Source organism: Callithrix jacchus, chromosome 7, assembly GCF_049354715.1.
Source record: "Callithrix jacchus isolate 240 chromosome 7, calJac240_pri, whole genome shotgun sequence".
NCBI classification, from domain to species: domain Eukaryota; kingdom Metazoa; phylum Chordata; class Mammalia; order Primates; family Cebidae; genus Callithrix; species Callithrix jacchus.
Genome location: NC_133508.1, coordinates 149,404,382 through 149,417,698, shown reverse-complemented (window position 1 = coordinate 149,417,698; position 13,317 = coordinate 149,404,382). Strand labels below are relative to the sequence as shown.

The 13,317-nt window shown below is 38.6% G+C and overlaps 1 protein-coding gene across 1 annotated transcript; it reads right to left on the bottom strand.

The window, feature by feature from the left end:
• On the bottom strand, positions 1-13,240 carry ATP5PB (ATP synthase peripheral stalk-membrane subunit b). The gene is made up of 7 exons (XM_002751221.7): positions 13,113-13,240; positions 12,821-12,857; positions 8,465-8,610; positions 6,673-6,836; positions 6,165-6,290; positions 2,978-3,157; positions 1-1,721 (listed from the first exon to the last, which is right to left on the bottom strand). Exons 1-7 carry the CDS (start codon positions 13,150-13,152, stop codon positions 1,644-1,646), a joined length of 771 nt encoding a protein of 256 aa, XP_002751267.1. The 5' UTR covers positions 13,153-13,240; the 3' UTR covers positions 1-1,643.
• Positions 13,241-13,317: the final 77 nt, after the last annotated feature.

Sequence of the window (13,317 nt, the reverse complement as noted above, 5' to 3'; positions counted from 1 at the left end):
TTTCAATATTAGATTAGTATATTAGCTATCAATATTAACTCAAATGATTACACAAAATCTTAGGAAGTCAATGAAAATAGCAATCTCTTGATACAGATTTTCAAAAATTTCCTATTACGTAATCTGTCCATTTGAATACAAATAAATCCTTGTAAAAGTATGGGAGAATTAAATACAGATAAACCTGTGAAGGGAAGAATTGTCTAATTTATCTGCTGGATTTTTCTTCAATTAAAAAACTGTAAAGTACATACAACATTTACCATCGTAACCGTTTTTGTGTATCATTTAAGAATGGTATTAAATACATTCTTAATGTGCCACCATCACCACTGTCCAGCTCCATAACTCAACTTATAAAACTGCCTGACGTCCTCAAGTTTCATTCATGCTGTAATCAGTGTCAGAATTTTCCTCAAGGTGGAATAAGATTCCATTACATGGATATACCACGCTTTGCTTATCCATTCACCCACTGATGGACACTTGGGCTGCTTCCAAGTTGCTGCTATCACCATGCTGTACCAAGTATCTCTTCAAAACCCTGCTTTTAATTTTTTTTCAGTATATATATGCAGATGTGGGATTGCTGGGTCATGGTATTTCCATTTTAATTTCACACTTTTCCACAGTGGCTGTACCATTTCATATTTCTACAAACAGTGCACAAGAGTTCCAACTTCTCATCCTCGCCAACACTTGTTATTTTCCATGTTCTTGATAGGTGCCTGCTGGATTATTTTTTTCCCTAGACGGAGTCTCACTGTCACCCAGGCTGGAGTGTAGTGGTGTGATCTTGACTCACTGCAACCTCTGCCTCCTGGGTTCAAGCAATTCTCCTGCCTCAGCCTCCTGAGTAGGTGGAATTATGCCACCTGCCACCATGCCCAGCTAACTTTTTGTATTTTTAGTAGACATAGGGTTTCACTATGTTGGCCAGGCTGGTCTCAAACTCCTGACTTCAAGTGATCTGCCTGTCTCAGCCTCCCAAAGTGCAGGGATTACAGGTGTGAGCCACTGCGCTTGGCCTGCCAGATTCTTAAGGGTGATTTTATGACACACTGAGTCCATAATATTTTCTATAGGCATACTACTAAAATGGTAATAAAGTCGACAATATGAATTGATATACAATATTCCATTTAGTTATTTTAAGAATACTACAAAGCTTTACATATCTCATATCAGCCAGAAATAATTCACCACTGGATGGTCTCATAAACAAGACAGTAGTTCAATGACATCTTTAATTTTCACCTATATGACAAAAGCTGAGTATTTCAGAGACTTATACAACTTGAAAAACCTCATGTCATTCAATTGTCACTTTATTGCAAGATGGTAGAATTAATTACAAATTTAAATTATCACGTGGTAATCTTTAGGCAGGCAGCAAGTTTTTATAAAGGCAACTGCTTATACAGAAGTGATCATAGAATAACTCAAATGCAGAGTAAGAAGGATGAGAAATAGTTGATTGGCCGACAGAGATTTCGTTCTCTCACTATTTAAAACAAACTTTCCATTTTTAGGAGAGGTAAACCATAACTTCAGTAGACACCAATACAGAAAGATTTTGTCAAATAGACTCGTTTCCATTTAGTCAGTCAACTTTCTAGCTGTCTCAATTGGAATAGATACATTTACATAACTGGCTGTGCTTGAGCCTTCTTTGCCAGCAGCTTTAGGTCAGCAATGCACTTGGCAATTGTCTCCTTTTCCTGTGATAAGGAAAGAGAAATCTGGTAAGACCTTTCCAAAACATGGAAAAGTATAAACACCGTTATTCTAAAAGACACCTCCTACCAGACCAGAACCTCAAGATGATTACTGGCTTAACATTATACGGCTACTCGACTGGTTTAGAAGTAAAATTAAAACAGAGAAGATACAATTTACTTTAAGCAAATCCAGGGGGTTAGTTAAAATTCCCTGGCTCACAGCTTTAATGAGTAAAACCTGCATAGAATTTGAGGCCAGATATTCCTGTGACCATCTGCCATGATGCTGGTTCGTACAATAGCTGCTTGAAAAAGACCAACCTAACAAATACTAGTAATATACAAATGTTAGGAATGAAAATAATTTCTAGTCTCTTTTTTAGACTTCTTTTGTATTTTCTAAGTTTCTTAAATAAGCATGTATATTAGTATGTAAAAGATAGTTTTTTTAAAAAAAAAACAACTTTGATTGACCCTGTTTTTCTAATTCTATATAGGTTATGCTGAAAATGACCAGAAATACTTAAATGTTATATTCCTAAGAAAAAAATCAAGTCACAATAAAGCAAAAATGTAAATAAAAAAAGTAATTCAATTTAAGCAAATAGAAAACATTTTCATTCAAGACAGACAAATTATGCAGCTGAGAAGAAGAAATGGAATGTCATAGAATTAGAAAATGGAAGGGGCTTAGAAATAGCCTTGTTCCGTCTTTTATTTATTTTATTTTTTGAGACAGGGTCTTGCTCTGTCACCCGGCTGGAGTGTACTAGCACAATTATAGTTCACTACAGCCTATGCTCCCTGGGCTCAAGAGATCCTCTCACCTCAGCCTCCTGAGTGGGTGGAACTACAGGCGTTTGCCATTGCACCCAGCTAATTTTTAAATTTTTTGTGCAGACAGGATCTCGCTATGTTGCCCAGGTTGGTCTCGATCCCCTTGCCTCAAGTGATCCTCCTGCCCTGCCCTTCCAAAGTGTTGGGATTACAGGCAGAGCCACTATGCCCAGCCCAGTCTGTTTTATAGAGAATCTAAATATATTGGTTAATGTTACCCAAATTTGAGGAAAGAGAAAAGCCATCGAGGTAGGTATGCAGCATCTTCTTGCTTATCCCTATCCAGAAAAACAAACCGGGGTCACATTGCTGTTTCTAGGCTAAAGACTCCTTGCCAGCTATTCCTACCTTAACAAAACATCAGTAGATACTCGTTAGAGATACAAGTACAATGTCAGAACGTCAAAAATATTGAGTACCTGCTGTGCAGAGATGCTCTGCACCACGTGCTTCTCCACCCAATTTATCATGTGCTCTTGTTCCTTTCGACGCATCATGTTCTGCACAGATATGTGATAGTCCAGGCGATTCTTTACTTCCTTATATACCCTATGCAGTCGTTCCCGGTAAGTAACCTCCAAAGCCAGAGCAATGTTATTCTGGGGCAAAATTAAGAAGTGAGTATTGTTTGTACACTTGAAGGAATACTTCTACTCTGAAGATTCTGCTAGTGAGAATGCCCCACTTCTTTTGTATTTTATGTGAAATTCTTTTATTTAATAGGTAATACAAACCTAGAAATTATAGTAGGATATGGCAAAAACATATTTAAAAGTGTATGCAGTAAGAAAAATTCTCCTTCAGTCTCTCCCATAGACCACTAACTTCCTGTATTTCTTATATTCCCTCCCAGAAATATTTAATAAAAAGAGGTACACACATCAAAATATAGGCCTATACACATTACTTTTATTAATTCTGACACACAAACCTACCTCAATTTTAAGTTACATTGGATTCCACTATACTGGTATTCCATAATTCATTTTTTTGTACTACAAATAATGATGCCTACATTGTATATTTGTTTTTGTGTTGATGTCATAATACTTGCTGGGTCAAAGAATAGCTAACATTTGTAGAGTACCAACTATGCTCTAAACACTCTTATGTTCAGATTCAATTAAACCTTATAACCACACCATGGCATAGTTATTATAATTATATCCATTTTGCAGTGAGAAAAGTGAGGCAGAAGCTAGGAAACTTGCCAAGGTTACAGAGCTAATAAACTGTGAAGCCAAGATCAGCATACAGGCAGTAAGGCTACAAGGCCAAGCTCTTATGTATCTCTACTTAGCTAACCCATAGGCGTCACAAACCAATGCATACCAAACTGAAGGCTATTGGCAACAAGGCAATCAGAGTGATCCTTCAATGACTTTCTCTCGTTCAGAGTCCAAGTCAAAGTTCTTACAGAAGCTTAAGGTCTTCACATATCATAGTCCCAGGCCACCCTCTATCTCCTTTTATTCTCCCCCCACCAATTCTACTTCAGCTGTATGGGCCTTCTTACTTTTCCTTGACTATGCCAAGCTAACTTCCAGGTTTACAGCGTTTGCAAAGGTTCTTCCCTCTGCCTGAAACTTATTTCCTCAGAAATCCACATATATTGCACTATTAGTTCTTTCAGGTCTCTGCTCAAATATCCTATTAGAGACATTTCTTGAATGCCCTATAAAAATAGTAACTCGCTCCTCCTGCAATTTTGTAGACACGTGGTCTCACTATTTTGCCCAGGCTGGTCACAAACTCCTGGGCTCAAGTGATACTCCTGCCTTGGCCTCCCAATATGCTGGAATTATAGGCATGAGCCAAATATGCCCAGCCTGCAATCTTTTTAATACAAGTTTATTTTTCTATCTAGCATTCATTACTTGTTGACATTTGTATCTGTTCTATTATTTATTTTCTGTGCTTCTCCTATTGCCTGGCTAGAAAATAAAGAGTCCATGAAGGCAGAAACTTTTTTGTTCTCCACTGTATTTTCAGCACACTGCCTTGGTCAGAATATCTACACAGGAAGAACTCAATAAATATTTATCAAGTAAATATAAATAAATAAAAACCTAAACTACTATCATTTGACTCTTAGGAAAAAGCTATATTTTACAATATAGTTTTTGTTTTGAAACAAAGTTTCCCTCTCGTTGCCCAAGCTGGAATGCAATGGCATGATTTCAGCTCACTGCAATCCAATATGGTTTTTTAAAAAAGCCAAAATATATGTGTGCATGCATTCACATGTGTATATCTAATATGCAAGAAGCAGGAATCAGTCTCTGGTTGTAACCTAAATATACATGGAATTAACATTTTCTGAGATTTTCAAATATCCACGTGCTTAAGAGTATTTAGGGATCTTGTTTAAAAGAATATAGATTCTTGGCCGGGTGCAGTGGCTCACGCCTGTAATCCCAGCACTTTGGGAGGCCGAGGTGGGTAGATCACAAGGTCAAGAGATCGAGACCATCCTGGTCAACATGGTGAAACTCCATGTCTACTAAAAATATAAAAATTAGGTGGGCATGGTGGCGCGTGCCTGTAATCCCAGCTACTCAGGAGGCTGAGGCAGGAGAATTGCCTGAACCCAGGAGGCGGAGGTTGCGGTGAGCCGAGATGGCGCCATTGCACTCCAGCCCGGGTAACAAGAGCGAAACTCCGCCTTAAAAAAAAAAAAAAAAAAAATAGATTCTTGGCTGGCCCCTAAGAAAGGTTCTGATTCCACAAGTCTTAGAAAGGAACCAAAAACTTAATACCAAAGATAACTCTAATGCATGTGGTACTAGCCAAGATCCTAAATATTTCAGATGCTTACTCTATCTTAACATCTCATTTTTCATTTAATTTTAATATAAAACTTTGACATATCAGCACCTCACTTTTAAATATTAGCCATAAAATACAAAGCTCAAAGTAAAATCAGTAATAACAAAATACTTGAACATGTTCCTAAAGATTGTCTTAGAAGCTACATATTTTAGAATCTAATCATGTTCTGACCTTTATAAAAAGCTCTACTACTATCTGAATTTGTTATGTGTATATGTGTGTTTGAGACAGTCTTGCTCTGCTGCCCAGGCTGGAATGCAGTCGTGGGATCGTAGCTCACTGCAGGCTTGACCTCCTGGGTGCAAGCAGTCCTGTCTCGCCCTCTTCAAGTCCTAGGATTACAGGTGTGAGCCACTGTGTCCAACCTGCTTTGTGGATTCAGAATGTACAGTATCAGATTTCCTTACAACAAAGACATTAAGATGTTCTTGTAGTGTGGTGTATATGACATACACAGAATATATTTTACCTAGTCTTTCTTAGACAATGCATGCCATTTTAAAATTACCTTTAACTTAATGACTATTTCCTTTTGTGTGGATCCAAAAAATTTTTTAAAATAACTTCCACTGTTTCTAACTTTATAATAATTTGAATTATTTTTCCACTTGACAGTTCTTAAATGTTTAAATAGCTGTGAATGCCAACTCCTACACAAATCTCTTTTCTAAATAAAATATGTTCAATCTATTTAACCATTCTTCATAAAAAATTCTGAAAAAAAATCACACACAACAAATAACTTGATTTTTCCTAGAATCTTCTGAAACCTACCCTCTGCACATCAAAAAGGTAGTGGCGCTTCTGAACCAGTGCCTGCTGTGCCTTCTCCATATCAACTGCATCCTGGATTTGTTTGATAGAAGCCTGCTTTGCCTCTTCCAGTTGGGCAAGTTTTTGCTACAATTGTAATAGCAATGACAAAGATCAGTAAAAGCACATACAGTTAAAAAAAAAAAAAGAGGAGATTTCATGCTTCCTCAAAGTTGTATCTCTCATTTGTAAAAACATCCACAAAGAAACATATATAGAAAGAAATGTACAAATCCTTAAAAAGGCTTGCCCATAATAGCTACACAATATCTTTTCAATGATTAAACTATAGAAAAGCTGAAGGGTTTAATAGATATAAAAAAATCTCAAATTAGTAATAACATTACATTTATTTGAAGCATTAGATTCATTTCTATGTTGCTCCTCTAACACTCATATCAAAAATATCACTAGATGCCCTTCATGTTTCTGCTATTCTAAAATGGGAAATAACGTTTATGGTTCTTACCTCATTGAGTTTATCAGCAAATGCTGCAACAGAAGGACCAAACTTTTTAACTCCAAAGATATATAACCCTATTACTGCTAGGCCAGTGATGGTCTCTCCAGTAATCACATATATTTCTTTGGATAAGGCATACAAGATAAGCCCAGTTCCAAGCACATAGGGTCCTAAAAGAAGAAAGAGCTATTTTATGCATGGATTTGCTATGCCTAAAAGAGGGAAGCTAGAAACGTACTTGTATATTTGATCAGTTGAAGGCAAAGTAATGACTTAGTTAGATTCGAAGACCAAACACTAGATTGATAAGCAAGCAGTACGGTAGAGCTGAAAGAATAAAGATATGGGCTCAGGGAAACCCGTATACTGACTTTACAACTTTAAAGAAACTGAGCAATCTAAATAATCTCTGAATTTAGTTCCTTATTTCTAAAATGGGGACAGTGCCTTCTTCAATTTGATAAATTTGAGAAGTAATGTTAAGTACAATGCCCAGCACAGAAACTTAAGTTATTCTACAAAGATGTCACATAACTTTCTAAAGTAATTTGTCCAGCAAAATATTCTATTTAATGAATGGGAACAGTAGACAAGATAAAATTTACAAGAGAAACAAGCAAAAACCAACTATAAAGTGATACGTATATAAAAGGATGAATAAATATTAGGATTCTCAACTCCTGTAGCACCTAATTACAACAGTTCAAATATGGCTTTTTCTTTAGCCAGGCCATGAATTCTGAAAGGGTGTAAAGCATGATTCATATTTCTTTAGTCTTTCCTCTGTGCCTCAGAGGATGTAAAGGAGGGCCAGAGCAGGCTTTTAGGAAAACATTTTACAGTATTTCTGAGAATTGTCATAGGACGGCAGGATATATCACGAGAATAACAGGGTTACAATCTCAAATACATTTTACCCAGTTTCTCATACAAAATTCCAACAGTTTTTTAAAACTGTCTTTAATATATACATTTTAAATATAAATTTGCAAAAAACATCTATCATATGTAACATTTTTATCACCTATGGAAGTCTGAGACTAATGTTTCTAGCAATTTCAGTTAGGAAAATGCTACTTTAGGTGACTCCAGGGCTAAAAAACACAATCTTTGGTTGCCAATGTTCCACAGTCATAGCAATACTTGGGTACAGGCCAAGAAAGACAGTCACTCATTTCTTTATTGTCATCCTACAACAGAATGTCTGTTCCGTGACAGCAGGCATTTAACACTGGTCAACACTGTATGCCTGCAACAGTGCCTGGCATAAAGCAGGCATCAAAAAATTGGATCTACTAATGAACAGAGATAATGCTGTAAAATTAAGTTAAAATCCCAAATAAATTTGTAACAAAGACAAGTTGGCACAATCAAATCAATTGTTACAATTTCCTTTTAAAACAGCTGACTTGTGGCTGCAGGCAGGTGGCTCAAGCCTGTAATCCCAGCACTTTGGGAGGCTAAGGTGGGTAGATCCCATGAGCCCAGGAGTTGGGAGACCAGCCTGGGCAACATGCTGAAACCCTGTCTCTACAAAAAATAAAAAAATGAGCTGGGTGCATGCCTATAGTCCCAGCTACTTGGGAGACTGAGGTGGGAGGATGACCTAACCCTGGGGAGATGGAGGCTGCAGTGAGCTGTGATTGTGCCATTGCACTCCGTCCTGGGTGATGGGAGTAATACCCTGTCTCAAAAAAAAAAAAAAAAAAACATAAAAAACCAAACAAAAAAACCCACCTAACTTGATTTTAGTGGTGCCATCAAAATACATCATCAAAGACTCAGCAAAAATGCTCACCTGTTACACCAGTTTTAGGATAAAGATACTGAAAGAATTCCTCAGGGATCAGTCCATGACGAACTTTTCCTCCATATTCAGGAAGAGGTGGTACAGGGGCAAGGTGTGGCTGCTCTGTGTGAAAGGTCCTTGTTGCTTGCAATACCCTACAGGTAGCAATTGTACAAATGTGAAGCTGATTTTTTTAAGGAGAATACAATGTATGAATAATTAGCAGAAACAATGAATGGGGTTGAGGATTGAGGCAGTTTTCTAACTGTAAAAATGGAAAGAGTGGACTGGGAATAGGAAGGTTAGGGTCCAGTAATCAGCTGTGACAAGAGAAAAGACTTAATCACAGATGCTTAACCTTTCTATAAGCCTTGCAGATCATCTGTCTAGCACTTTGTATGTCTATTATTAGCACTGAAATATATAAGAATGTGGATGTGGTAGCCAGCTAGACTCCTTGGGTTCAAATCCTAGACCTGCCCCTTGACTTTGAGTAAAGAACTCAAGCTTTTGTAATCTCAGATTTCTCTCGGTGAAATGAAAATAAATACATGTAAAGTGCTTCGAATGACCTCTAGCACATGGCAAAGTTTTATGTAAGTGGTTAGCTATTATATGCCTGATATGTTGTAAGCTCCTTGACCTTTTTGAATACTCTTTTGATGGGGGTGCTAATCACTATATGTAACAGACTTTTTAAGTACTGGGTAGCTCTAATTATGTTCATCTTTAAATTGAGATACTACATACATTCTTGGAAGTTCAATCCATTCTTAAGTCTAATTTTGCTTTTCTATGTAAGATAACACACATGTACCTGGGTCAAACATCTGTTCCCTCACAATCCTGACTGCCCACAAGGAGCTCTCTGGTTTTTTTTTTTTTTTAATCCGGTATACAGAACTGAATATAATACTCTTAGTTTGGCCAACTCATTCATTCTACAAATACTTGTTGAGAACTTCTGTTGCCAGTACTGAGCTTGAACAATTGCACTATTATCAACAGTGGATATGGAAACTATTCTTGTATTAAAGCAGCTTAAGACTACATTTTTAACAGTTACAGTATACCGATGTCTCCTTAAGCTTCTGATAACATAAACTCTAGTCTCTTTATATCTGCTGTCCAGTTTGGTCTCCTTCAAGTTTTCAGTATATTTTTGTCCCACTTCCTACCCTCTATTCCTCCACCCTGTCAACTTCTATCTCCTTGTAATGTAAGAGTTGATATTATTTCATTTATTTTGGTACAATGCTTATCTTTTGAATATTATTTCTGCCTATAAATCTATTAGCTGCCCTGCCAGGTTTTGATATCTGAGAATCATGCTTGAGATTTCTTCATTTACATAAAAGCTTCTCAACTCAGCACTACTGATGTTTGCACTGGATGCTTCTTTGTTATAAAAGGCTGTTCTGTGCACTGTAGAACGTCTGGCAGTATCTTCCTGGCCTTTATACAATAGATACCATTAGCACCCTCCCTCCTGTACCCACCCAATGGTATCGCTGAAAAGTACCTCCGGACATAGCCAAATGTCTCATGCAGGCAAACCACCCCAGGGGACAAACCACCCCAGGGGACTGATTGAAATCATAGCACTAGAGAATATGCTTAGGCTGACAAGCCTTCTCCTCAACTAGCTACCTTAGTCCAAGCCCTTATCATCTCTTGCTTAGTTTAACAATCCAAAACTTGGTCTCTCTGCTTATTTTATTTTATTTTTTGAGATAGAGTCTTGCTCTGTCACCCGGGCTGGAGCACAGTGGAGAAATCTCAGCTCACTGCAACCTCCGCTTCCAGGCTCAAGCAATTCTTGTGACTCAGTCTCCAGAGTAGCTGGGATTTCAGGTGTGTGCCACCACGCCCAGCTAATTTTTCTATTTTTAGGATAGACAGGGTTTTGCCATGTTGGCCAGGCTGGTCCCAAACTCCTGGCATCAAGTGATCTGCCCATCTTGGCCTCCCAAAGTACTGCAATTACAGGTGTGAGCCACTGTACCTGACCTCTGCTTATTAAATTCCCCAACTTAAACCTAGCCACTCACATTACTGCCAATGTTTCTAAAATGAAAATTTGACTTGAAAACTAAACAGGCTGTCTCCTGCCTACAGAAAACTACTTAGTCTAGCATACATAATCTAGTACCTGTCAATTTTTTTTTTTTTTTTGAGACAAGGTCTCACTCTGTCACCCAGGCTGGAGTGCAGTGGTGCCATCACTGCTCACTCACAGCCTTCAACTCCTGGGCTCAAGCAATACTCCCACCTCAGCCTTCCCAATAGCTGGGACTACAGGCATATGGCACGATACCCAGGTAAGTTTTAAAATTTTTGTTTTTGTCTCACCATGCTGCCCAGACTAGTCTGGAACTCTTGGGCTCCAGTGATCCTCCTGCCGTGGCCTTGGGATTATAGGAATGAACCACCACTGTGACTGATCAGGTCAAATTTTATAACCTCATCTTCCTTCATTCTCTTATTCTCCTGGAATTACTTAACAGCTCTCAAAAACAAACGAAGAAACATCACAAAAAAACTGCCCTATGCTGCTCCTTCTGCCTTTTATTCCCTTCATACTACGACTTAATAGCAATGACTATCAAGACCAACCAGTAGCAATGACTACCAAGACCAATCAGCCTTCAGATTTATAAGGCCCTCCCCCATTTTGGGCTAACATTCTTTCTTTCAGTCAATAAAACATTTACTGACTTTCTACTAATACTAGGCACCGGGAACAAAGCTCCAGCCTTCAACTTTCTAGTGGGGGTCTGGGAAGGGTGAGTGTGTATCTCCATACAAAATTCCAGGTAGCTGTAAGTGCTGTGAAGAGAAACTGAGCAAGGTAAGGGAATAGGGAGCAACAGAATGGGGAAGAGTATTTGGTAGGGAGTCAGATGGCATTTAACCCAATGATCTGGGGAAAAGAGAGAAGAGCAGCTAGAAAGATCCTGAGGCAAGAATACGCTTGGTAGTTTTCAGAGGAACACCAAGGCCAGTATGGTTGGAGAATGACTTAAGGAGATGGTGTCAAGAGATAGAATGGGATCAGTTCATGTTGGAACTTCTGGGTTATGCTAAGTTTGGATTTTATTTCTAGTGGAACGGGGAGCTCTGGAACGCTTTGGTGGGAGACTGACATAATCCTTCTGGCTATTATGAGAATGGGCTGTAATGGGACAAGAATAGAGATGCAAAGCTAATTAAGACTACTAAAATACCTAGGTGAAAGTTTATGGTGCTTCATACTTTAGCGGTAGTAGAAGTAGCAGCCAGAGGACAAATTTCTAGAAGAAGAGCCTTGCTTAAGTACTGGACATGGAGTGTGAAAGAAAACCAAGGACATTTCTTGTATCTTGTAAATATAGTTATTTTATTTACTACCTGGTATTACAATTATTTGTTTACAAGTCTGTATGGGGTCCTTTTTCTTATAAGTTGGAAGGAGTCATTTATAGCCTTACTTTATTGCATACATGTGACTTAATTACAGATAAGACCACATTTTCAAGTCCATTTTTTCAATGTAATAGTTACCATATTTTGCATGTTTTAGAACTAAGTTTGGAAGTAAAAAGAGAAACCTCTAGGAAAACCGACATGTCTTATGAAAATTTTAACAGTAACGGCTGATTTACTAAGCACACACCATGTACCAAGAAACTGTTTTTGAGTTTCACAGAAATTATCTCTTAATTCTCATAAGCCACAATATACTATTATCTCCATTTTGTAGGTGAGGAAATTGATGTCACACAGGTAGTAACTGGAGGAGCCAGGTGTACCCTGTTCTGGCTTTGGAGCCCTCACTCGGAACCAATACTCTACCATTCCTAGACTGTGAGCTCCATGAGAGCAAGTAATTAGCCATACTTATTCTTGTATCCTTGGTTATGTGTTTGGCAACGTAAATATTTACTGAATCAATGAATGATTTCTCTGTTATCATATGGCAGTAAAAGGTAGGTATCTGGGAAATCGACTGTAAACAACATGCTTTACTGTTTTGTTGAACAAAATTTGTTCTTGGGTATGTAATGTATTCCGATTCCGGCTGTAGGAACGACATGTCATAAGGTCCCAAGGGAAGGTCACAAAAGAGAGGGGAGGGTATAGAAAACACCAAAACCAATTTCTAGTTTAGTTGGAATACGTTACTTAACCTGTTAAAGTCTTGGCCATTAGGTGATTTGAGAGCGTTCCTCTCAGTTACAGGACCAAGTGTCTGAAAGAGGGTTTAAATGTCCCAAAATTACCGGAAAGAAATTTCTGGCCTAAAGCTAAGGGGGTGGGGGCAGGAATCGAGAAATAAAAGATGATTAAAAACAAAGACGAAGGAAGCATTACCCTTACACTTACCCTGGACCTAGGAAGGCTGCATTCTTCAGAGAGGGGGCTGCAGATAGACAAGGCGAAGGTCAGCAAAGTCAAATGAAATCTGGATTACCCCTTCCTCACCCCCGCCAGGCTAGATCACTAAGGCCATGTAGCCCTTTTTCCTGTCCCTCAACACCCCACGCTCCCTTTCGAGCGGCGAGTATCACTCGCCGCTCAGGCCCCCGTGGCTGCGCCCTTCTCCTTTCCCTGTGACCCCTAGATTCGTTTCTTTCCAGTCACTCTGATAGCCCAGACCAGGGTCTATACCCCTCACCCGCTGTGGCGGCAGCAGAAAGTACCACTCGGGACAGCATGGTCAGCGGAGTTCCAGACAGCAATCTTAGCGTTCCTGTGACCCCTGATAGGAGAATCTGTCAGGGCAGGAGCAAGATGGCCGCTCACAGGTCTCGCGAGATAAAAATTTTTTGTAGTCTTCATTCAACTTTCATCGGGAGTTTTTTTTTTTCTCGCGAGAAGAG

Coding starts and splice junctions, on each gene's coding strand:
- ATP5PB (XM_002751221.7), bottom strand. CDS start 13,152: ATGCTGTCCCGAGTGGTACTTTCTGCTGCCGCCACAGCGG. Junction 12,858..13,112: donor TTCTGCTGCCGCCACAGCGG/GTGAGGGGTATA, acceptor GTCTATCTGCAG/CCCCCTCTCTGAAGAATGCA. Junction 8,611..12,820: donor GCAGCCTTCCTAGGTCCAGG/GTAAGTGTAAGG, acceptor TGCTACCTGTAG/GGTATTGCAAGCAACAAGGA.